This window comes from Paralichthys olivaceus, chromosome 5 (assembly GCF_024713975.1).
Source record: "Paralichthys olivaceus isolate ysfri-2021 chromosome 5, ASM2471397v2, whole genome shotgun sequence".
NCBI lineage: Eukaryota > Metazoa > Chordata > Actinopteri > Pleuronectiformes > Paralichthyidae > Paralichthys > Paralichthys olivaceus.
Genome location: NC_091097.1, coordinates 12,161,543 through 12,187,969, shown reverse-complemented (window position 1 = coordinate 12,187,969; position 26,427 = coordinate 12,161,543). Strand labels below are relative to the sequence as shown.

The 26,427-nt window shown below is 44.5% G+C and overlaps 1 protein-coding gene across 3 annotated transcripts in view; it reads left to right on the top strand.

The window, feature by feature from the left end:
- Positions 1-44: 44 nt before the first annotated feature.
- aatka (apoptosis-associated tyrosine kinase a) overlaps positions 45-26,427 on the top strand; it is a 29,651-nt gene continuing 3,268 nt past the window's right edge. The window contains exons 1-12 of one of the 3 annotated variants that reach the window (XM_020094559.2): positions 45-402; positions 517-628; positions 11,086-11,219; positions 15,716-15,857; positions 19,281-19,360; positions 19,830-19,948; positions 20,057-20,144; positions 20,243-20,376; positions 21,369-21,453; positions 21,555-21,676; positions 22,070-22,219; positions 22,957-26,359. In XM_020094559.2, the coding sequence (XP_019950118.2) occupies positions 547-628; positions 11,086-11,219; positions 15,716-15,857; positions 19,281-19,360; positions 19,830-19,948; positions 20,057-20,144; positions 20,243-20,376; positions 21,369-21,453; positions 21,555-21,676; positions 22,070-22,219; positions 22,957-26,359 (4,539 nt within the window). In that variant the 5' untranslated portion in view covers positions 45-402; positions 517-546. Of the gene's footprint in view, positions 403-516; positions 629-11,085; positions 11,220-14,299; positions 14,427-15,715; positions 15,858-18,124; positions 18,876-19,280; positions 19,361-19,829; positions 19,949-20,056; positions 20,145-20,242; positions 20,377-21,368; positions 21,454-21,554; positions 21,677-22,069; positions 22,220-22,956; positions 26,360-26,427 lie in introns of those variants that run through there. The other 2 variants (XM_069525347.1, XM_020094560.2) reach the window with 2 other exon arrangements.

Here is a 26,427-nt window from a genome sequence, read left to right as displayed (position 1 = left end):
CTTATTTATTTTACTTGACACTGGTGCAAAATGTCTCGCAGTCTTTCTGAAGCAAACGAACGTTGTTGACCGACGCTTTTTTTGGGGGGGGGGGATCAGCTGCTGTACCAGTGCAGGATAACAATCAGCACGTAAACCGGGTTAAATAGCAAACCCAGGTTTTATTCTGACAGGGACGCAGATTGGATCTTACCAAATGTCTGGGGCAGCCAGGATTTGATTCGCTCTAAGTGGCGGATAGGACCTCAAGGTGCACTCAACCTGTCCTGTACATATCTCAATGCCTTGAGATATGTAGGAACATAGTGTGCTCTAACCCGACAGATGTGCTGAGATGGAAGCCACTGCCAACATCTGGTCGAGCTGAAGGTGGAGCGGGGATTTTCGGGGTCTCTCTGTGAGGTGTGAGGGAATAAGACGCTGCGCATCACTGCTCCTGCTGCAGGTTTCTTGAATCTGAAATGCACCTGAGTCGGGGATTTATATCCTTGCCATTTTGTGTGTGTGTGTTTATAGGCTCTTGTCTTCTGCGACGCAGCGAGGAGGATGGTCTTTGCCCTACATGTGATTGTCATGTCTTCGGCATTTTTCAACCCCAGCTTTGCCTTCAGCTCTCACTTTGACACAGGTAAGGATGCAAGTGATGGATGACTGAAATTGGCGTTTATCCATTTGCTGCAGACCTGCGTGCAGATTATTATGTCTTTTTCTTTTGTCATGATCAGACTGTTCTCTCCTCACTGCTGCTCGATGCAAGGCCATACACTGTGTCCTGCTGCTGCAATATTCTACATGTCATCTTTTTTGAGTCCCTAGCAGAAGCATCATCGCCATCAACCACAGTCAGCTCAAACCTCAGATTAGCTCAGATGTGGATGTTTTACACTCAGTCAGTCTTTCATGGTGACAAGAGGGTTAAAAGTTGTCCCTGCAGTGAATCTGCATGGGCCAACATGTGCACCACTGCAGCTGTGTGTGTGTGTGTATGTGTGTGTGCGCACGCACGCTGCATGTATGACCAGGATGGTGACCGACCACAACATCACAGAGGTGACCCACTGACTGCTGTTTGAGGTTTGCAGTACTCTGTGCCTATTTGGATGCAGGCGTTCAATCCTCCTCTGGGTGCTGGGGGGTGATGCCTGGCAAAGGAGAACCTGGGTGCTGCTGCAGTGCTACGGGACCACTGAGCAGGAAGTCATGGCCGTGCAGTGAAGGCCCTGAAATGGAGCAGAATAAATAACTGTGTTCAAAGAGTAAACAGGATCGAGAGAGTCCCCGGACTGGGCTCAGTGTGATCAGCATACAAATGACAATGAGCCCAATGGCTCTCAAGTGTCAGGCTTTATCTCTTCTCACCAGACCGCACACTCTCACTGATCCTTCTTGTCCCAATTCTTCCACCCTCCTCTATTATTTTGTGAGACTCTTTCCTTCTCATTCTATGTTTTTAGTCTGTGCTGCTTCTTAGACACTGACAGTTGCCTTGTTTTTAAAGTCTAATTGGTTATTTGCCAAGATGTCCTTGTGCATTGCAACATTGTGCAATATGAAATAAGAGATATCTGTGGCCCTTTATTTATGCAAAGCAACGTACAAGTAAGTGAATAATACAGTTCTAAAATAAATGGGTGTTTTTTTTACATTTGCTTTTATGTTCTCTTCGAAGATATCCAGTAAAACATACGTAGGAGTTTAGTGTTTGGATATTTATTCTGAGAGCAGTTCTCATGGTTGACTGTGTAGTTGATGCTGATCCGGCCATCTCTGGTACTGTGCAGTGAAATGTGACACAAACCTATGAGAGATCTATTCATTTGAGGTAGATAATTGTTTCTCAGTTGAATTGTGGATAAAATGCCTGCTAACTCTGGCTCTTCTGGGGCATCTCCTAATTAAATTGTTTGGGTATTCTTTCTGGCGGTGATCACAGGTTTGGATCATTTCCCCTCAGGAATGTGCAGTGAAACCTTCATATTTTCTTTCTGGGGGACTCAGAGTTTAGGGATATTTCAGGATGGACTGTGGCAGCGTGTGCATCAGTATATGAAGCAGGAGTAGACAATGCATTCGTCAAACCCCAGTCATAATGATCTTGATTTTCCATAAGAATAGCACCTTACCAGTGATCCTGGTAATTGGACTGAGAATCAATGTTGCCTAGGTGATGGAGGAGGGGCATGTGGAGAGGAACCAATCATTCTCATGGCCAGTGCTAGGGACAGAGAAATGCTAGAGTCCCTAAAAGGGGATGAACAGCAGTCAGTCAGCTGTAGCTGCTGAACATGCTGTCCTTACATTTTGCAACCAAAAAGACCCAATGAATCTAATTTGAAAATTTGTCAAACTGACCATGGGCAATAACCAGTGTGAAAAATAAAAAGCACCGCCGATGTTACACAACGCCACCATTTTGGATTTATCAAACTCTTTAATTCAACATGTAGTTTTGTCCTGTGTTTTGCTGGATTGATTTTAGAGCAAATGTCAGACTGGGTTTGAACTGTAACGTCAACTCAAGTCATCCTCCACAGGCGCACTTCCTCCCAATGCCTTGAGATATGTAGGAACATAGTGTGCTCTACCTCTGCACACAGTCACACATAAACAAACACACACCCAGGCAGAAGAAAACAACCATGGGGCCACTCCGTCATCACATTGCGTGGCATTATATAAGTCAGCGGAGGGGACGGACACACCATAGCTCTACATCTCTTGACTACAAATGATCCTTGGAGGGAAACCACAGCCCAGTGTGTGTGGCTTTCTGCACCCACAACAACTGGGACCAGCACCTGGCTTACTACTGCTTCAGCACCACGGAGAGCTCTCCCATCAGGCGAGCAGATGTCATTGTGGTAAGGGGAGTTTTAAAAAAAGAAAAAGAAATAAACCTGGCCATGTTCTCCGTGCAGAATTAATATGCAACACAACAGAAGACAGACTCGCCTGGATGACAACACACCAATAATCTTTCAGCATCGTCTTTTGATTTCTGGAGGTGGCAACCAGTGTGTGTGTTATGGACAGTACGTTGATGTAAGCACAAAATAACACAGTGTTTTCCATAACATAATGCATAATGCACATTCCACATGCAGGAAAGCTTGCACGTGTCTTCACTTGCACATGGACAGGACACTGCAGGCTTTAACCAAGGTGGTAGTGATGCAGGAGGGGAAGATTTAAAAAAAAAAAGCTTGCTCGTAGGGCTCCTCCCACTGACTGGGTCATTTGATTATTTATCTCTCCCCATGTAACGCCAAGCTTTTTAGTTACGTAAGTCTGCCTCTGGGGGAACTAGGAAAAGAATAAAGTGGATTTAAGCAGTCAAGGGGAACCATCTACGTCTCCTTCATGTGCGCTGTGTGTGATGATGTGGGGGATGTGGGTTTATTGGTGTCACACTCGTTGAAGGCCTGTGTGTACGCTCGGTTTGTTTTAGAGAGAGACTCATGCAGTATTTAATTCGTCACCAAGCTCTCCATCACTTCTGGTTGAATTTCTTGTAAATGCCAGAGAGCCATTTAGCAACACCTCAAGTGGTCGTCAAAGGTAGTGGAGATATTTAGGAAGCACGGTTCAAGTGTAGCAGAGAGATTCTAGGGATGTTTTATGATACTAATAAAACGACAGGAGAGCAAAGAGTAAGGAAGCATTGTCTTATGTTCAGGGAGACAGCTCCAAGCAGACATGTGTGTAGAAAATGAATGTGTGTGTGTGGATTCACTGCATCTGCATGTTCTCAACAATATTGGCGTTAAGAGAATTCGGTGCTTAGCTTAACTTTGCTGCTGCTAGCCTTAGCTGTAAGGGGGAGTAGCTTTAAATGGTTATGCACAATGCTGGAATAGTTGTATTTTAGGGCATTCTTACTGCAGCCAGGTTTGATTCCCGCTCTTGCTGCACGACTGCTATTTTAGCGCCAACACTGCATTGTTAAATTCACATATGACAAACTGCTCGTCAATAACAACAGTTCCTTTGCCGCATATCTGCTATAGGTTCCTCTGCCTTTGATTTATTACTGCGCCGTGCTAAGCCCACAGATGAACAACTGGTCTAAAACGATGCAAGGTGTCTACTAGTGGTTTTGATAGTCGACTAATCGATTAGTCAGGTCTTTGAAACCCCTACTGGGTTGTAGAGATCTGTCAACATTAACTGTCCCTTAAAGAAAACCTTCAGGTGTGTTTAAAACAAAGCATGTGTTAACATTTCTCTATCAATATTTAATAAACTGTGGGGATTGGTCACTAAGTGGTTAGGTCCCTCACACAGGATTCTTAGTGCAGATTTACCTATCTGTGTTGCTTCCTGTTGCAGAGAGGATGCTCTACATGACTCTAGAAGATAAACAAGCTTACATTCCATTGATTCATCTAACCGTCTGTTTGCCAATGTGACAGTAAATAAAAGCTTTGGTTCAATTCGTGTAGAACGGCAACGGATTATTCTTGTGCTTCATAATAATCACTGACCAACAGAGGTGACCGGCCTCCTCTGCAATGATCTATTCCCACGTTAATCTTGATAATGCCTCAGATGCATGAATTATTAATGTGAGATGCCACAGCCAGCACTTTTACATGCAACATACCAGTTTAGCAATCACATAATCTCTAAAATTGTCTGTAAACACCCGTCCGTCACAAAGTTAATAGCCAGACCCTCTTTATTCCAGCAGCGTGCCCTTGCCTGGGCTGTCAGGGGACGGGAATGACAGGTCTGTAATGCTGATCCATGGTGGTCCTCCTGGGCTCTCACTCCCAGTTAATGACAGTTATCATGTCTCTCTGCAGGCCTGTGCGTCCCTCTGCCATCTGCAGTCATTCACAGAGAGCGTGACTAAGGAAGGGCAGAAAGGATATAAATTTGTGGAGGATACCGTACCCTGCCACTAATCATGTCATGCTGTTCCCTCTGCTGTCAGCCCTTCCTGAGACTGACATATCTGCACACGTGTATGTGTTTGCCTCCTCCTCTGCACCTCTCTATGTATATCCCTTCCTTATCTCATGCTCCTTACTCCCTCTCTCACTTTTAATTCCTGCACTCCTCTTGTTTTATTTTTCTATAACCTCACAACTGCTGCATTAATGTTCTTTTCCTTTCCCCTGTCCTAACTCATGATCTATCCCCTCTTCATGCAGACTGTAACAGAGGATTTCTGTTGGATGTTTACCCTCTTGGGAAGACAGGCTGTGCCAGAGCAAAGCTTACTTCTCCCTCAATGCAGCCCACTGATAAACCCTAGAGCCACTCGGCATCCCTTAGCGCTGACACATTGAATGAGTCTATTAAAACAGATGCTCAAATTACATCTTAACACCAAATGTGAGTTCACCACTTGAGCCAATGACTCATCCACATGGATTGTCCTTTTTAGTTACACGTGCTCTAAAGCAGTGGAGAATCAATATATATATATATATATATATATATATATATATATATATATATATATATATATGCATGCAACTCCCTCTCAATTACCGAGACTGGAATTCTTATTCAGCCAAGCCAAATCTCATTATTCTTGATGTGTTGGTGGCTGCACCTCTTGTCATACTACTAGAGTTTCATTAGAGCTTTGCAGGTGATAATGTACAGAGCTGCTCTGCTCGTGTCTCCTCAAACGACGTGTATTTAAACCTAAAGCTCATATTTCTCTTCCCCACCTCCCTCTCCACTCTTGGATGTGTGTGTGTAGTTGTTGTTGTTGTTGGAAACCACTTGGTGCAGCCCTAACAGGGCAGATGGAAGAGCTTGTTTGCCCCTGCAGCTCTGTCCTAAATGTAAACATAAGAGAGAGTGAGAGATTTGGGGAATCTTTTTCTTTCTGCTCCTCCTGCCATCTCTCATTCTGTGCGTCTCTCTTCCTTTCTTTCCTCCTCGGGATTTGTCACAGATTTTCACGTCTAACCATCAGGCGCATCAAGAGGAGGTGGAAGATTTGTTGATTCCCTAAATTATAGCAGCAGCTATGTGGCTCGGTCGTTTTTGCAGGCCAGCTTATTCTTCCTAACGCACACAAAGCTCAGCCTGTGTCACTGACCACAAATCAATTTTCAGACTTTTACACATTAGTTGCATTATGTATTCCCCACTTTATTGAATACTAATTGTGGTTCAAAATGAATCTCACCTCGTCTCTTTGTCTCCACCTCAAAGGATGATTTGATTGCAGTGGTGTGTAGTTTGGCATGGTGCCCGCCCTGCAGCACTGTCATCACTTGGTCCCTCGGACAAAAACAAGAGCTGATGTGTGTGCGTGTGCATTTGTAGCATGCGTGGCAACCATACCAGCAAGAAAGGGATGGATGGAAGTAAGACGAGGCTGAGGAGGAGAGTGTAGAGGGGGAGAATGCAGCACCTCAGAGGGAGACAGACATTTAATTCGGTCTCTCTGTGGTGTGTTAGAGCTCCCTCTCGTTGACTTTGTCAAAGGGTTGCTGCTGTCAGGAGCAAAAACAAGCTCACTATTCTCAGTTACCACGGAAACTCCTGAGTTATCCTATGCAGCCCAAGTGCAACACCTTGACTATGCTTTCTGCGTGGGTGGGTGATCTTGTGTTAGCGTGCGAACATGAACACACAGCTTGGCCCTGGCCTTGCAATGGCTGATTGTAGGAGGATAATGTCTATATTTTCTGTCCTTGCCCTGTTTGTCCTCTGTCCCTCTCCTGCTCATGTCCATTTGGGACAGAATAGCTGAATGCAAGATGAGCACTTTCACGTATTAGAAGGTAGTTACGAACTGGCTGCAGTAGAACCGATGTTCAGTTGCTTCAGCTGCACAGCAACAAAGAGCTCTACCTCAGTGGTGCATGCTTTATTTATGATCTACCGTGAAAAGCTCAGCGGCTGTGCTTAACACACCACATTCTCATTTTGTACACACACACACAAACACACACACTCTGTTCTTGCATTAACATGGTGAGCATTTGACTGCTGTGTGGAGGAAACCATACACTCCATGCCATTACAGCAGTGGTGTATTTTTTTTGTCCATTATTTAGTTTCATGTCGGAAACTTGCATTATCAGGCTTTTTTTAACGTTATGCCGAAGCAGTCAGCAAATTCTGTTCTGCCACTGATGAGTTGGAATGTGTGCTCTTGTGCTCACACTGGTGTTTTGTGTGGCCGTCTTCTATGCCAGAAGTCATCTATCCAAACTGGAAAAGTCACAGGTTAGTTGATAGAACTGGGTTTGGCGTGAAATGGCATACTTGACTAGAATGGCAATTAGAGTCCAATCAGTGCAAACATGCCTTATTTGTTTCATCAAGATGTTGAAATCAATGAAAATGTTGATTTCAACATGCTTAAAAAAGCAAATCAAAAAGTACTGGATGAAGACCTACACCAAACTTTTATTATTTTTTCCTTAAGTCGTCGGATCAGATCGGTTGCATATTTTTTTGTCTGATAAACAAGCTCAGTGGGTGTATACCCCCCGCCAAGGCCCAGAAGATTTCTTAAATTCAGTCAATTTCCACCGAATTTTCCTCAGTCCCCAAAATATGCCAGAGTCTCAAGATCAATGAAAGATGCCTGGGAAATCAGTCACAAACCAAAATCCTCGACAGCCCCCGATCTGGATCTGCAACAAAATTGAATGGGCTCTTCCCTGACCCATACCACGTCCTTCCACTAAGTTTTGCATAATCTTCTCTAATAAGTCTTAATTTTGTCAAATATAGCAACTATATTGCCTCCTCGCTCATTCTTTAAGTCTGAACACCAACTGATTTTTATTCTCACTCTTTCTGGCTCTCACTGTGTCCTATTACTGATTACTAGGCTGAGTTGTGGGGGTGGCGGGGCGACTCCATTGCTCTCCCGTCTGTCAGGACATGGCTCATCTTCCTCCAGTCTTTTTAATAAAGCAGGTATGAGCCCAGCTTAAAGTGCTTTGTCTTCATTTCGCCATGCAGCTGGTGGAATAATGTGTGCTTCTCAAATATTTATGGAGCACCCCGGGGTCGCCTCTCTCTCACAGTTCCTCTGAGAGAGAGGGATATTCTTCAAACATTCCAAGTATTTTCTTCTGGGTGACCATATGAATCTGTCTGGCAGTGAACGGTGATTAAAACTCCAATATGAAGTGAAGGCCAGCTGCCAATGACAGGGAGATAATATAAACAATGTATTTCTTTGCATTATACCCAAAGAATTAAAAAGAACTATGAAGATAAATGGAGCAAGATGAAGACTGTCCACCCCTCCATTTATAAATCCACTTTTAAACTCCTTGTCTGGGGCAGAGTCACAGCCAAACACCCTTTGTTCATTGAACTTTCTCCACCAAGCTGATCATGCACTCATGCACGTCCACTAATTCCAATGCACTGAAGCTTAAAAGGCAAGGCTGTTTGTGTTTTTGACCTGAACGCATCAGTCAGGCTGTGTTGAAACCACCAGATTGTCACCAACACTTCCCAGAGCTCAGCTGCACCTTTATCACACCTGTAAGAGGTGGCACAGCTTCTATGTGTACATGTGGATCTTATGAATGCACACACAGGTTTTACCACGGACTTAGAAGAACATAGTACTCGTACTACTCTACAGAATAGTAATTTACTGTATGCAAGAATGCGAACTATCCGAGTGAGAGGCTCTGGATATTCTGGAGTTTCTCCCATCAGCCGCAGGGTAAAAACTCTGGATGACATCCGAAGGAGGCCATGTGAGAAAACAACTGAAGATCTTTGGTTGGATTCTAACATGCGATCTAATATAATCTCAGGATGAAAAAGAGTTGGCAATGGCTATAAAAAGCAATCTTAGAGTGGTTCGGGACCTTCCTTGACTAATCCATTAAGTGTAAAAGAGTAAAGCCTGTGTTCACCATCTACTTCAAGTGCCTGCAGAGGCCTGAGCTTGACAGTGACCTTGGTCTCAGGCCAGGTAACTTTTCACGATGGTCAGCTCATGGAGATGAATGAGGTTTTGTGGTGGTAATGTAACTAATGGGAGGAAGTGGACAGGAACTCGTACTGCCTGTGCCACATGTGGAAAAATTCTACATGTGATTTTGGAACTCTCTAGTGGACTCTCTGTGAAACATGCTTGCAGGACAGACAGTACTTAGTGAAGGCAAACAGAAACCTTGAAGCATTGATTGGCCTCAGGTCTACTTACTGGTCTCCTGCAGAAATATGTACACAAACGTATATTTTATGTTGTGTCCTTCAGCGAGCTCTGAGTCGCCATGCCCTCTGATTCAGCATGTGTCATCACTGTTTCCAGCACCATCTGCACAGTGTACTCACACCCATTCATTTATATATCCATAGATTTGGTTCACAGATTTATATGCAGCGATTTATAAACAAATGATTTTATTTAACTTATTTATGCAGCCTTATAATTTTTAATGATTGTTTTTTAGCTGTACTGCACATTGCTGTTGTTTTTTTTACTCTGCTGCGTGACCAGGATTTCATAAGGAGTAAATAAGAGCTGTGAATGTTCATATATGAAGAAAAGCTAATGTGATGTCATCACTGCAGATTCTGTGTTGTGTATGTGGCGGATCCAGAAAGGGCACAGCTTGATTTAGCTTTGTAATCTCTTTCTTCTCCACTTCACAGACACTATATGCACACACAACACAACACAACACACACACACACACGCTGTCACTGCATAGTATAGGGATATATGGGCAGTGAGTCCCAGTGGATGAGGCATCAGCAAAAAAAAATTCTTCCACGAGTGGGGAAAGAGGGAGGGGGAAGGATGAGGTTCCCCACACTGTAAAAGCCAATCGACTAATATGTGTTGGCAAGGCGAGGTTGTTACTATGGTGATCGATGCATCAGTCCCTACCCCTCCCCCCACACACACACGCACACACACGCGCACACACACACACACACACACACACACACACACACCAGACCTCAAGTAGGAACCTGGATGTATTGTGTGTGTGCATGCTCCATCTGTGTATGTGTGTGAGTGTCGGTTTGTGGCCGTGACCTGAGGGTGGAGCTTTGGCTGGAGCGGTGCTGTTTTGTGTACCCCACAGCCAAATGAGCCAGGACCACCAGATCTCACTCAGTGAGCTGGAAAAGTTCTCGCACACAAGCATCACAACTCTGAGTCGCACCAGTCAGCACTGTAGACCTGTGTGCTTGCGTTGTCCTCACAAGTAAAGAGACTGAAGGGAATTCTGGATTGAGAACATATGCCAGTCGTTTACTTTATCAGGGTTTAATATATTTATACTAAATATAGAAAGAAAACAAAAATAGATATTGATTTAATGGCATGTGGTGACACATGGGGGTGTTCTGTCAGATTGATTTGGCTAATGATGTCAAAGACCTTTAAAATACTTTCTTTATGTTTTATTTTTACAAGCATGCATGATGATCTAAAATGAATACATCAGATTTAATACAACGTGGGCAAATTAGAAATAATACTGTCTGTATAAAGAGACAAAGATCTTACTCAGAACATTCCAAGCGTCGCTCCATTTTTGAAATCAGATTTTGTGGAGTTGCTCTGGAACATGACATCTGCATCTCTGGCCTGTCCTCAACTTTTTTCAGTCTAAAAGACAAACTGACATGTGTGCTCTACTTACGCACACAGGGAGACAATGACCGGTTGTGAAACATTTTCACAAAGGAGAAATAATTGCACACAGCCACTATTATGCTTGTGTTCTATTGTTCATTGGTCACGGAGCCAGACTCAGCATTTCTCCGAAACACTGTGGATGAATCTGACAGAAAATAAAAAGCTGATTATAGATCAGCAGTAACATATTTCCATTCATCACGGCTGTTGACATGGGAACGAAATGCTACACATACTGAGTAGTAACTACTGTAATTAAGCTACAGGAGCCTCGTTCCAAACATGAGCAGGAGACAGAAGAGAATACTAATGATGAGTCTCATGCTGCTGTCATCAAGCTGCCAATGAGAAGGTCACAAATCATCTGTGTGTGTACAAATCACCTCTTACTTGGTTTTGATTTTAATTTCCTGTATGACCCAGCGGTTTGCCGTCTCCACCTTCTTTAACTCTGACGTTAATTTCTATTGCTGCAGATGGGGCTCCGCTGAGCGAGCTGTCATGGCCTTCATCACTGGCGGTGGTAGCTGTGTCCTTCTCTGGCCTCTTCACCTTCGTCTTCCTCATGCTGGCCTGCCTCTGCTGCAAGAAGGGAGACATGGGCTTCAAGGTGAGCTCAGGGCTGCCCCCTGCTGGTTCCCCGGGTGAGGGGAGCTCACACTTTAGTTCACAGATAATGCATCAGGATCCTCACAAACAATATGTGTTAACAAAACTTGTTGTGTGATCGAATTTAAAGCAAAGGTATCCACCATATATTTTATCTGCTGCTCTACAGACAATTTTTAGCAGTTTACTAGTTTTAGCTAATACAATGTAATTATTTAGTTGAATTTACTCAATTCAATAAGTTAAAGCATCCAACTTATTTATTTTATTTTTGTTATTGACTTTATGCAATTTAATTTATTCCATTTATGACATATCTATTAAGTTAATTAGATTTGATACATTTATTGGAAATCATGAAATTGATCTTGACATCTGGGGGCAACATTGCATTTGTAATAGTGAAATCTATTTACATTTGTGGTGTACCGACTGAATTTCATTTTAAATGATAATGTGAAGACTCATACCCACCCAAGGCTGGCACACATTGTCTCTGTGTTGCCTTCAGCTGCCAGCATGACTCAGCCACGCCGTGTCGACCATCAGTGATGAAGTGAGCGGCTGATGAGGGCTAACAAAGACTGACAGAGGCAAGGGGCAAACGGAGAGGAGGGGAGAAACTCCCACTAACAAGCTGCTCATTGAATAGCATCAGCATCAAAAAATATCTCAGTTCCGCTTGTGCATTTAATATTACTAACTCTTCTTTTAGCAAGGGAATGGATAAATTACAGCCCTGGCTGAACAGCAGCCTTCTGTTAAGATCCCTTATGCAGATCATTTGGCGAGAATGGACACCATGTTTGGCTTTTTGTTGTTCGTTAGAAAGATGCAGGAAGCAGAAGGATGGTGCAGAAGAGAGAATGAGAGCAGAGCATCTTGTTTCTTGTTAAGATGAGTGGTGAACAACAGGTCTGTGCTCCAAAGTTCGTCATGAACGGTGAGAACAGCCTGTGGTAGGTAGATGCTGCAGGGCTAACTGTGTGACTAATGAGCACAGCATAGAGAGGCATCATTAACAAATTCTGGACTTTCTAGATTTCTTTCTGTTTGCGTGTGTGTGCCTTTCCCAACCTGGGTTGCATTTGTTAAAAGTGTGTCGTATATTAATAACCTGCAGGAATAGTGGGAGGTAAGATGTGGGTCTGCTTTCTATTTATTTTGAAAGGACTGACAGGAGGGTGACTCCAACTATAAAAACAGCATCAGACAACAATTTATTCACTTTGTCACCCGTGGCTCATGCTGGTTGACACACCAGTACAACATGGCTAATTCGTCTCAGGTTATAAAATCACCATGCCACCCCGGCTGAGCTGGTTTTATTCTTCTAGAAAAAGGGGCAAGTATCGTTTTACAAGAATCAATTTTAAGACTCTGCCTTTTGCCAGGCCACTCTAAAAATCAATAGGCAAGGTCAGTAGGCAAGTGTTTCCTCCGATGATTAGCTCACTGCCTTAATCCCTATGAATAGCAAAAAAAAAAACATTGATGAAGGTTGGGAGTAAATGGTCTGTATTTATATAGCGCTTTTCTAGTCTTGGTGACCAATCAAAGCGCTCGCAGTAAAGTACTTTACAGTAACATCCATACAGTGAATCTATGGGCAGCACGTTTTTCTATGAGGGGCCATTCGGGGCTCAGCATCTTGCCCGAGGACACTTAGACATGCAGATGGGGAAGACATCGAGTCGCCGACCTTCTGGTTGGAGGACGACCACATACAAAATTGGTAAAGGTAAAAGTGGTTGATGTTTTTGGAAGAAGCTAACAGAGTACAATAACAAGAGTTCAGTTCTCTGGCCCATTGAAGTCATCCATCCATCCTTCCATAATCTATACCATTTATTCTTTTGAGGGTCCGGGGGGAGCTGGAGCCAATCCCACCCTGGACAGGTAACCAGCGACATAATCTGCTTTCAGACATACACTGAACTCAGGACATCCTATGCGGACATTCTCTGGAGGGAATGTATATGGGAGGGACCTGAATGCTCTGGAGATTTCTATATTGTTGTGAACACGCCCGAGCAGAGAACCTCCTGCTTGCCTGCATAGAAAACCCCAATGAGAGTTCAGACTCAATTCTGCAGTCATCCTCCACAGGTCATGAAAACAGCTGAAGAAACACATTCAGCCAGGTGCCCATGTTCACTTCCAGCCCCAGTCTTCATGTCTTCGCACTGGGAGAAGAAGCCAGATTACCCAGAGAAAACCCACGGCGAGAATATGCAAACCCCACACAGAGAGCAAGTGGAGATTCCAACCGGCAACATTCTTGTTGTGATGTGACAGCGCTGGAATGTAAAATATTATGTAAATGTACAGGCTGACTTTAGTTAATAAAGTATATGTTTGTCTCCTTTATGGTTCATTGCGATTCCAAACATGACACGCCGCTGTAATGGTGAATGTACTTATTAAAGTTATCAAATCTTCATGCTGCTCTCGTCGTTTGGCAGCATCACAGAATGGTTAAACGGTTCCTGCTCTTTATCTCGCTCTTTTGGCACCGACTCGACACTCAACATTTCACTCGTAAGGTGTGCCTGCCCGCGTGGGACTGAAAAAAACCGCCGTTCCAAAAAGCTTCATTATTCCCCTCTCCATCGCGATGCTCTTACTGGAGCGTGCAGTGTTTGAGGCTGGATATTAAGTGCTTTCTAAACTGAAGGCTCTCTGGGGAGCGATGCAAGGCTGACTCACAGCCAGGTGCTTGCTTTCACAGTTCGCTCTGAGGAGACTGGCAGATGGTTCTCCTGAATGAGAAACACACACACACACACACATTCCTGTGTATGCACACTGGACACATGTAAACACAAACACACACAAACAAACGCAGAGCAATTCAAATGAATCCAGCCTGCTACCCACTCTCTCTCTCTCTCTCCTCTATTCTCTATGTTTCCTCCTGTTTTCTCCCCACTCTCTCTTCCCTCTCCCTCTGTGGTTGCTGCATATGGGAGATAGGCTTTTTATGGGTACAACACTTCATTAACCAGGGACTGAATGGATGGGCGGATGGCTCGTTGCACTACTGCCAGTCGGGTTTCCCCCGACACAGCCACGGTGGTACAGACACAGCTAGATTATTGTGGGATGTTGCTTCATGCGGCGGGATATGCTCAGGACAGGAGTGAAGAGGTGCTTCGACTTAAAGGCCCTGAATGAAAAGACAGGAGTCTCTGATTCTAGCTACAAAGTAAGGTTCAGTGAAAAAGGAAGTAACTGCAATCGTGGCGTTTTACCCTCAAAGGATAAGGAATATCGATTTTTTTAACTCACTCACAACAACAATTGTAAATGAATCCACCAGGATTTCTAGTGACACCAGGAACCGTGCAGCTGCTGAACAAATGCTGCAAAGTGCGGGAACAAAGAATCTGAGGAGCACAAGCAAATGTAAATCCATAACAATGGTGCAGTTGTAATTGAACTGAATGTGTGGGATTCCAAAGGTCTCATGAGTTCTTGCAGTTGTTGACTCATGACAATAGTCTGCTAGTCTACCGTGTGATGTGTCTCATTCCCTTTGGGTTTGCATCTTCCACTGTACGTCTCTAGCCAGACGGTTGATCTATGTCTTTAGAACAGTTACATACAGAAGTTGTTTTGAGTTATGACTTTGAGAGAAGGGCCTGGACTCTCTGCGGAGGCTGCCTTTCGCACATGCACCATGCAGCAGGAGGTTCTCTGCTCTTTTTGCGTCTGCCACGTATTAGTTAAGTTATCGACATCCCCACTCGCGCTGGATCAATCCTGCAGAGGATCTCCTGCTGTGTGCTCACCCACTTTCAGCAGATTTTATACCAGGGGGCTGGCAGGAGAAGGTCCGCAAAGGTACAATGAAAGTCCAGAGTCTGTCAGTGGGACATTTGCATACACACAAATGAGTCCTCTGGAGAAGGTCCTGATGATTTCGGGAGCTAAGCGCATGTCTGAAAGCAGCTAGTGAGCGAGTGAGGACAGATTCTAAAGATGTGAGGCTACATGTGAAGGGAAGGAAGAGAGATTAATGATAATCAAATATCTGGTCACAAAACCACATTGATATCTGTCCCAGTCCAGAGCTGGTGAGTTTTTTGTACTTTTGTGGGGTATTACTGTGCAATAAATAATTTATTTCTCTACTTAAAACATTTGAAGGTGTAAAAACTTGGGTCTACATTGCAGCTCCACAGTGACAGTTTGTATAAGTTAGTATTTTTCACAATGGGAGCCTGGGTTTGTATATGTCTATGCTCTGCGTATGGCAGAGACACAACAAGAGACAGAAGCGCTTTGTGGGCACAGTTTGAATAGCAGTATACATTAGTGTGTTCCCCTACAGTGACCCACACAGTGCATCCCACAATGAACACATCTTATGTATATGGTTGGGTGGGTGTGCCTCAGTGCATCTACATGCCCTCACAGCTGAGCCATTGTCTCCCACCGTCTCAGTGGTGGGATGGTCAGGATGACTAATCCCACTTTGTGTCTTTGCACCAGGAGTTTGAAAACACAGAGGGAGAAGAGTACCAGGCAGATCTCTCCGTCCTGGCCTCTCCTTCCTCCCAGAATGGCCCGGAGGTCTACATCCTTCCCCTCACTGAGGTCTCCCTGCCCGTCTCCAAGCAGCCTGGCAGATCCAGTAAGACGCTGTCCATCTACGCATATAAAACCACAGATAAAAGATTATGTTCATGACCTGTGTAGCACCCCGACACTGTTTTTGAGTTTATTTTTTTCATAACTTCCATTCCTCTATTGCTTATTCATGTTTTTCCATTTATTCATCTTTTTAATAACTGGTCAAACTGGAATGGCCCAACACTCCCCTTATGAAACCACATTTAAATTCACTACATCCAGATTTTTATTTGGCTCTGCACCAAATTGTCTTTTTTAAAGTCAAGATCCATTAATAATTTTTTGAGAAATCAATAGAAATTGTGAAAAATACCCAATTTTGCAATGTTGAATAAGCCCCACCCCAGCACAGAATTTCATGGAAATTGGGTGAGTAGTTTTTTTGAGTAGTATCATGCTCAGTGATAAACATTCGCTGATGAGAACATAACCTCCTTGACTGAAGTGACACGTTGTTGCCTCTCTCATAACTTATAAATGTAGTTTATGGCTCATCTTACCTGCTGTATTGACTTGGATGCGATACATTTTAGTAGTTGGAAAAGATTTCTGTGATTTCTTATCTGATATTATTTGTCCCTTCATTCTCAACCTCTCATTGTCCACATCCGTCCATTGTGTAATGTGTTTAGGAATTGACCAACTACTGTGCAACAATACTTATTGTGTCTAAAAAACAACTTCCTGCTGGAGAGGAAAGAATCCGACCTAACCCTGCACATTATTTCTGGAGCTCAGTGTGTTATATTTTATACAATCCAATATTATGCATCTTCCTGTTTTACATGATTCATAAATAATCCAGCATTAGAATTTCAGTACACGTCCATATTATGTTGGATTACAAGAGTGTTGTGTTTTGTTTTGTATATCCATGATCCTTCTCGGCCACGTCACAGCCCATTTTTCCGTCAGGTCATTCTGCCTTAAGCTCAGCCGGATAAATTGTGGACATGCATGTGTGTGGTGTTTGGTGTGTGTGAATCTCAGTCAACAGATCCATGGGCGCTCAAAGTGCCTCTCCCTCCATGACTCACTGGCTCTATGTGCTACACTCATACAGCCAGAAGGGAGGTGAGTTGGGGCTCAGCCTCCCAGGATGTAATTTCCACTAACGATTGGACAAGGCCGCCTCAGGCTCACAGCCAATCACTAGCCTCCCCTCCGTCCTCCATAGATACCGCTGCATGATTGGTCCAGGTGTTGCAGGGCGAGGAATGGATAAATAGTGAATGGCAGAGGGAAGAAAGTCTCCTTTCACTGAGTCAGTGGGAGAATGACGCATTCTTCCTTTCTTATATCGTAACAGCAAGATGTGCCATTTTTATTTGAACTAATTGATATGATGGTTGTGAATGTATAATGTTTGCAGCCTTTCAATTTGGTTTGCTAATTTATGACAAAGGTCAAGGAATGAAAGAGCTTTTCAATACATATTAACATTATGCACGTGATAAGTCATTCCCCCCACACTAACATACAGTACAAGCTGAAATAAGCTTAGCAATTCCACATTGATCAAAAACGTCAGTTGTCCAATTACTAGTGAAGCTATGAATGGTGTATTCAATATGATCCAAGCATCACTCATACAGACAATATTTACCATTGATCTGACAGTGCTGTTTCTCACTTGTTGCCCTAATCTTTTATTTAAGAGGTCACATAAAGCTTTCGAACCAAGAACTGAGGCTCAATGCATCAAAGTGTGTGTCAAATGATTGTATTTGTGTGTGTATCATTCCATGAGCCCACTGATCCTGCAGCCCCACTGGACCTGACCACCTTCTTCAGGAATCCAATGAGTGGGACGGGAATGCGCACTCACGCTCACAATTCCACATTTGGAATAATACCACGTCTTCATTTCTTTCTCTCCATCTGGAGAGAGGTGGCAGAGGCTGCAGAAGTGTGGGTCTGTAATCACCGTGACAACCTCTGCCTAGCGTTCCAGTGGAGAATGGGCCTTATGTGTGCCTGTATATGAGTGAGTGTGTGTTTGTGTGTGTGTATGTGGTTGGTCGACTGGTACCAGGAGACACAGCATGAGCGTGTGAGCAAGCAAGCCAAACAATGGCCCTGATTTAGGCCGGCTGGGCGGTGGGCGAGCATAAGGCCGGGCTGAAACGTCCGAGGAACGCACCAGCGGAGGACTGGCATTATGGGCAGAATACAGTGAGGGGTCTGTGACAGAATTAGGAGAGACAGGGGAAGAGTGGTGGCATGCACCAGGACCTAAGAGTGGGGAGGGGAGGATTCAGATAGGGGTGGTGAGTGTGTATGACAGAGGTCTTTTCTGCAGCTGACAGAGCAGTGTTTGTGTCCTGTTTGGCTGAGGAATGCTGCTGTCCTGGGTGACAGGGGATCATTATGTGGGCCTCATGTCACTACTGGATGTCTTGAAGCTGCACACAGAGCTGGCGCCTCAAACGGCACACCACCAACATGCGTGACGGTCACACCAGGTGCGATACATGACCAGAAATTCTCAGCGCTCAGGGCAGAGTTCCCCCTCAGAACTCCTGCATCGACCCATCAGCAGATTTGGTCCACCGACTCGAGGCTGCGATAGTTTTTTCTACCTTGCTGTGCTTATTTGAAGATTTAAATACAGTCCGTATAGGAACCAAAACTTCGGTGTTAGCCTAACAGCTGGAGAGCTCCAGACGGGGACATTATGTGTGTTTGTGTGTCCCAGTTGGAAGATGAGCTCGGTGTAAGTCTGTGTGAGAGGCAGCATGGGGAGCTTGTTCAGCTGTGCAAGGGCTTGGGGGTTAAACCCCGCCGAGGCTCTCTCACACAAACACACACGCTGCGACCGAGGGCTCTTTCTCACATACACACAATGAGACTAAGACGCCCGGGGTGGAGGCCGGGGCCACGGGCTCTCGGTTCTCACACTCTGGAGCAGCACTACATCCCCGCCTGGGACTCGGACTTGAATCACGGTGCTCAGAGTGGCTGGCCGCTCCACTGCTCCATCATCATCTCCATTCTTGAAACATGAGGATTCATGGAGGTATTTGATTTTGTGCACAACTAAGTTTAATTTGTAGAATCCTGCTGTGTTGGTAGTGAATTGTGTATGGTGGCATTTTTTAAATAATCTGGAAAGTTACGAGTTTGGGATGATTTTGCTTCCAGGCAATCTCTCCTCTTTAGTTGAGTTTTTATTGAGACAATGTTTGAGAGCGGCTTCTATTTTGTCTGTCTGTCTTTGCAGTTTCCCTGCACTGCATTTTATCTCTATATCTTCAAACTTTCTATTTTTCTTCAGTTTACTTGTCTCAATAAGTCAAAACCATTTTCAGAAATATTTTTTTCTTATTTTCAACATAACCACTCCTTTACGACCATAGCAGTCTCTTTTTCTCGTCTAATAATAGTAATCTTGCATCTTTTTTTTTTTACTGTCCCCTTTCAGTCCAGCTGCTGAAATCCTCAGACCTTGGCCGCCATAGTCTTCTTTATCTAAAGGAGATTGGACATGGTTGGTTTGGAAAGGTAAGACTCTTCTTTCTTTTTAGAAACAGAGACAAGTCGCACATGGTATTTGGGTCTGAAACAACACCTTTGTTCTCATCATCACATGCTTGGATTGTCTCTGCTGCATCTGTCAGTACTGCACTAAATGTACTGCGATGTTCTTTCTACTCTGTGAGGAATGCAAGGGTAATGTGATGATGTCAGTCCAGCGAGGCTAATCTCTGGTATTTGTGTCAGGGTGTTGATTCCATGGGAGGGAAAATTGAAATTCAGTCCCACTGATTTTTAATTTTTTAACAATTTACCATACAGTACATGCTGCTGTAACACTTCCTATGTTTTGCACATGCATTTTCAAATACTAGTTTTATTTGATCTCACTTTCTAACTGTATGCTGCTGCATATTGTGGTGAAGTTGAGCGCACACTCCCAGAGTTCGTTGTAAAGTTTTGGTTCAACTATTCCCACGTGTGTACACTTACTTAGGTTCTGCTGGGCGAGGTCAATGCGGGTCTCAGCACTACCCAGGTAGTGGTAAAGGAGCTGAAGGCCAGTGCCAGTGTCCAGGATCAGATGCAGTTCCTGGAAGAGGTGCAGCCATACCGGTCAGTTCACCAGTCCATAGCAATTAAAGTATTTAGATAAGTAATCAATCTGATTTTTGTATGCATGATGTGCATTCATACCTTCTCAATTTCTGTCTCCTCCCCAAGGACGCTCCAGCACCCCGCCCTCCTGCAGTGTCTGGCACAGTGCTCAGAGGTTACTCCTTATCTGCTGGTCATGGAGTTTTGCCCTCTGGTGGGAAACAGTTTAATTATTGTTATCAGTCATTCACTCAGACCACGCTATTTTCTATATCTATCTATAATAGTGTAATTTGCTTCTCATCCTCTCAGGGTGATCTGAAGAGTTACCTCCGCAGTTGTCAGGTTGCTGATTCCGAGACTCCAGACCCTTTGATACTCCAGCGAATGGCTTGTGACATTGCCTCAGGGCTTCTTCACCTCCACAAATACAACTTCATACACAGGTACAGCTCTATGCAACTTCATCAACCTGAAACATTGATGCCCTTGAAAGGAAGAATCCACACGAATGGTCAGTCTGCCCCCCGCTGGTCTCTCCCTGCAACAACATCCTGGTGCTGCCTGAGTAGTGGTCACAAACTCCAGCATCAGTGATTTTGTTGCCGGGGGTGAGCCCCTCTCACTCTCAGCCATGTGGTGGCTGCCATAGTAACCAGTCAGTTGCTGGTGGGCTAGAAAGCTCCCTGTTTGTGGAGGAGGTGGTATGAAGTTACTTAGTTTATTCCGTCTGTACATGGTCATGTAGAGATTTAAAAAACCTTTAAATTACATTTCATTATGTGCTACTCTTTAACTACTTCCACCAATTAGGTTATTTATACATCCCTGTCCATTTGTTTGTAGCATGATTACACATACATAACTAAACAGATTTCCATGGAACTTGGTGGAAGGATGTGGTATAGGTCAGGGATGAACACATTCAATTTTGGTGCAAAGTCAGGAATTTTTTCCCCTCACTTTTACTTATTACCATTTTCCTCCAGGAATAATTCATGGATCTTGTTCAAAACACATCAGGCACATTGAGGGAACTAACATCTATAAGTGTGTGGTGGTGTTTGGTGCAGCTTGATTGAATTCAAGGCGACTGTTGGGCCTTGGGCGAGGTATGCGCTCAACTGAGTGACATTCTAGTTAATTATCTGGCTACGTTAGCCGCTAGCCATAATTCCGTGACATATTTTTCAGTATTTTGCAACACAGTTACAATATATGTTTCCGTAAACAGAAAACTGTGAAAACACAGTGTTTGTTTAAAAAAACACTTTCCACTGCATAAAGTTCAAGTGTACAGTACAAATTCAGCACTTGTCACATTTTCATCCAAAACATGTTAAAGGATATAATATGAAATAAGGGTATGGTCATGCACAAAAGATGAATTGTTTTAGAGAAGTGAATTTAAGTGAATAATTTATCTTTTCACTGACAGCGACTTGGCCTTGCGAAACTGCCTGCTAACTTCAGAAATGTCTGTGAAGATTGGAGATTATGGCCTTTCCCACAGCCGATACAAGGTCACACCGATTATTGATCATGTCAACATTTATTTTTTTGCAATTTAACTTATCTTATTTGAACTCAACTTGTTGTTCTGCTATTTTCTCTTCTTGTGTAGGATGACTATTACGTTACACAAGACCAGATTTGGGTGGCCCTGCGCTGGATTGCACCTGAGCTCATAGACGAGGTCCACGGAAACCTGCTGGTTGTTGACCAAACCAAAAGCAGCAACATATGGTGAGAGATTTCAAGAGTGACATTCAGAGAATATCATAGCATGTTTATTGAGATAACATTAGCATTACATTTATCAAATTAAAGACATGGAGCTATGTAGATACTGTACGCTGTATTCAGGAATTGCTTCATGTTGATTTGATAGAGATCGTATTGCTAGAATCTGAAATTGGGTGTTCGTCTTTTCCTTGTTTTCTTATTTGTTGCAGGATTTATGCATGAAAAATGTTTTGGGGCAACCTGAATGAGTTAATTTTGCATGCTTTCCTTTATGTATGAACCACTCGATATATATGTACAGCAAAGAGGTACTGGTGACATAACATAAAGAAGGACATGGAATGAACACCTCATTGGTCATATCTGACATAATACTTTTTTCCCCTGCTGCAGGTCCCTGGGGGTGACTGTGTGGGAGCTGTTTGAGCTGGGAAACCAGCCGTACAGACACTACTCTGACAGACAGGTGCTGACTTATGCTGTGAAGGAGCAGCAGCTCAAACTACCCAAACCCCATCTGCAATTCCCCCTCGCTGAGCGCTGGTGAGACATAGTTGCCTGCCGACACACTCAGGGATTCACACTGTGCATACACATAACTCAGAATGTTGTGTATCTTGATAGCACCAGATATACGTTTTCTACTTTGAGAGGCCTTCGATTATCTAACTGACCAATTAATTTCTACCGAGTCGCTATGTCCCATTTTTAAAATTGGTTTCTGCTTATGGTGGCGCACCAGTTCATTGTAGCAATATTTCTCTTTGCTAGCAAGAGCAGATGATCAATACTCTTCCTATTTTTTAAGATCCCCCTGGCATCGACCAGAGTTGAATCACCTCATTCATCTTAACCAGGGGAAGCCAGCCAAATACGGTTTTTATTTATTTATCTTTCAAAATTGTTTGCCACTGAATTTCAATGGGTACCAGTACTGAAGAGCCTCACACACACACACAGCATAAACATATCCTGTCAGCAACTTCAATGCACTTCCTTCATACACACACATTATTTTAATGGCTAGTGCCAATAACAAGTGGTATAGCTGGGTGTTGTTGGAGTGTTGATTTGAAAATGTCTTTTATATTACCTCATTGTTCATCTAGAATGAATTCTTAACATTCTGCCTATCTCTCTCTCCTTTTAAACCTTTTTAAAAAACAAAGGTATAAAAAAATGCTTCTCAGTGTCTTCACATGCAATCTGACTGGTAATATGTTTCTCTTCTAATCTCTCTTGCTTTGTTTTTCTTCTTTTCTCCCTCTCTCTGTGTCCAGGTATGAGGTGATGCAGTTCTGCTGGCTTCAGCCCGAGCTGAGACCCTGTAGCGAGGAAGTGCACCTCCTGGTCACCTACCTGTGTGCCAAAGGCTCCAGTGAAGCTGAAGAGGACTTTGAACAACGCTGGAATGCTTTGAGACCCAACCTGCTTGGTAGTACCTCTCACACGGCCACGTCCACGGCCCTAATCCTGACCCCTTCACCCCCACCAGCTGATGTCTCTGGAGCAGACCAAACACAGGCAGTGGAGCTGGCCTCCTCTGCGTCATCTTCCTTCCCCCTCCTGGAACACTTCACTGACAGCTACCACTCAGACACTGGGGACGACCTACTGACCGTCACAGAGACCAGCCATGGTCTCAACTTTGAGTACAAGTGGGAACTGGCTCGAGCCGAGCAGCCATACTGCTCTTCCTCCACCAGTGGGCCACTGGGCCAGGGGAACCCATATTACCAGGATATTTATTATTCAAGCCAAGGAAGCACCTCAGGAGGCTGCAAGACTGACAGCCTGACCTCAGGTATATCCCTGTCTTATTATGAACCCGAACACCCAGGTGTGGTCCCAGTTTTGAGTGCCCACAGCCCCTCAGTCAGCAGTGAGTACTACATTCGCATAGAGGAACCAATTGAATGTAACATTAACCTGGATGACAGCATTGTGGACTACAGCCCAGGACTAGAGGCCAGCAACAGCAGGTTGTCCTCTGAGAGTCGGACTGGTTCATCCATGGCACAACCCAGTGCTTATTGGTCAACTGCTGACAACGCTAAATCTGCTGCCTACGACTCTGATTCAAGCCCCACTGTTCAACTAACCATCGATCCACTGCTGCGACAGGTCCCCAGCGCCAGCCCTGTAAAGGTAGGCCACTCCCACAACCGCTTCTCATCCAATCAGGATGACGCGATCTACTGTGAACAGTCTTCAACATACAAAACATGCCGCCAAGCCTGTCTTTCTGAACCGGATAACTCACCAGAGACAAACCATTTGCATCCAGCGGGGCAGTTGGAAAACACACGCAGTCTGTCACATGCAGTAAGCAGCCCCAGCTTAGGCTTCTGCGATCCCTACCTGGAAGCAAGCACCGGGCGTAGCACAGTTAATGACAGCTGTCCTAATATGATGGGTCCCCTCAGAAAGACGCTACCTATTGTTAACCACATTAGTATTGATGTAGAGACAGATGATGGCCTGCTGGTTGCCCAGCGGAGAGGTGAAGACATTGAGGATGACCTCTTCTCAGACGGTGGTAACTGGACCTCAAACCATTCAGCAAACAACAACAGCTTGAGTTTTGAAAGCAGACAGACAGAGAATGGGCATGACAGCTATCTGGACCTTCCCTATATTTCCCATTCTAATGCAACAGAATTATGGTCTTTAACCAAGGCCACCACTAAAACCTTCCAGAGCTCCCTGTCTACTGGGTCTCTGGAGGAAGGAGGGGGAGACACTGGTTGTAATGCTTGTAGCCAGTCCACTGAATTGAGTTCATACATTCACTTATGTCACAAAGAAAGAGATGAAGCTTCCACTCTAATGGAAAGGAACTTCACTGCAGAAAATGTAAGAAATATTAAATCTCATACCAGCTCAAGTGTAAATTCCATAGGTACAGGTCGCGGAATAGTGGATGGGAAATATGAAAAGCAATTGTTTCCTAATGGAGAGAGAATGTACTCTGAGCCTAAGATGATACCTGAGACAAGCTATGTAAAGTCCCCCTCCTCTTTCAAGGATCCTCAGGCTGGTCAAACAGGAGCCTTGTCAGACAAACACAGGGGTAACATGTGGGAAGGGGTTTCATTAGGAATATCTCTTGGTCTAGACAAGAGGCTAAACTGTCCAGAGAAATTGGAAAGCAGCAGAGCTCTGGATGGTAAAGTGAGGGTTAGAGAATCCAGCATCGGCCTGGTTGAGATTGGTGACTACAGTGAGGACGACGATGACTACATTACAGATATTACATCAGGTATCTTTGCCGACTTCAATCTAGATTATGCTGAGGTAGAGGAGGACGAGCTAAGCCCATTGAAGAATCTGAAGGAAACCCCAGACTCTGTGGACACCCTTAATCTGTCCTCATCGATGGCAAGCCACTGTGATCAGGCCTTCAGCCCCGACCCCTTTAATACCCCAATCTTGCCCAAATCCTTGGACAGTGGCTATGACACTGAGAACAACGAATCTCCAGAGTTTCTTTTCAAAGAGCTTGGAGATCAACGGGGTGGTGATAGGAGCCCGAGCCTGGCTGGACAACCTGAACTTATACAGCAGGTGGGTTTAAACCAGGTTGTCTGCAGTTCCAACAACACCTCAGAGCTAAAGTTAAAAAGCCTGACTGATAAGAACCCGTACAGGGACTCTGCCTATTTCTCTGACTATGATCCTGAAAATGAGAGGAGCCCTCAAGAGGAAGGCAGTAAGTTCTTTGCAGGTCCTACTAACCATGAATTCCACACTGAGAAATTGAGCTCTATTAGAGATGATGACCCATTCAAGAGGGAATTCAATAAAGAGGAGTACTTAACAAATCTGAGACACATAAAAAGTTGTGCTGTGGTGAATCTCTCAGAGGCTGACCCCAGTTCACCCCATCCCCTTCCCACCCCTGGGCTGTCAATGCTAACACCGTACCCTCCGCAGATGGGCGGCTGCCTGACCAAAGAGTCAGCCCCCGCAGAAGAAGACCTCGGACTGGAGACAGAGCACTCGGGAGAGGAGCCTTCCTCAGAGCTCAGTGCCTCCATTGTGTCTGAACCATCTTCCACTGTCCAGGAGGCCTCGGCTAACCACGAGGAAGGGAACAGAAGAGCGGACGATTACTCCCCTGTCCAGTCTCTGAATTCTGACACCACCATAACTGATTGCGGAGACGAAGCAGCCAAAGAAAATGAAAATGGTGACGGCTCCACAGAGGAGGAGGAGCTGCCCGAATTCAATCACGTCAAGGAGGAGACTGAGAACAGGAGGGCGGCCATGACTATAAATGAGGAAGATTTTGAGGACATAGATGCAGAGGAGTGCGACTCACAGGACAGTTTATGCGAAGAATCCAATGGCCCTGTTGTCCTGTCGACTTCCTCATCGCTGCTGGAGCTGTGTGGAGAAAATGTAAGAGCACCACTAGAGGAGGCGGAGGATGAGGATGACTCTGACGACAGTGAGTCCGATGAGGAGTTGAGGACCTACAACATCCAGGATGAAGACAGCGAAGAGAGTGAAGAGGATTTCACCACAGTGCCAGTGGTGGTAAGCGACTGCAGCAGGGCACGACATCTGCGCAGCCTCCTAAAGATGCCCCCCCTGCTCACCCAATCCTGTGAAGAGTTGGAGAGGAAGAAAAAAGCGGTGTCCTTTTATGATGGCGTCACGGTGTTCCTTTTTGACCAGGTACATTGCTACTTGTGCAATGTGTATTGCCTGTTAATGATATGATGATTGTATTGTATCGGAGTCTG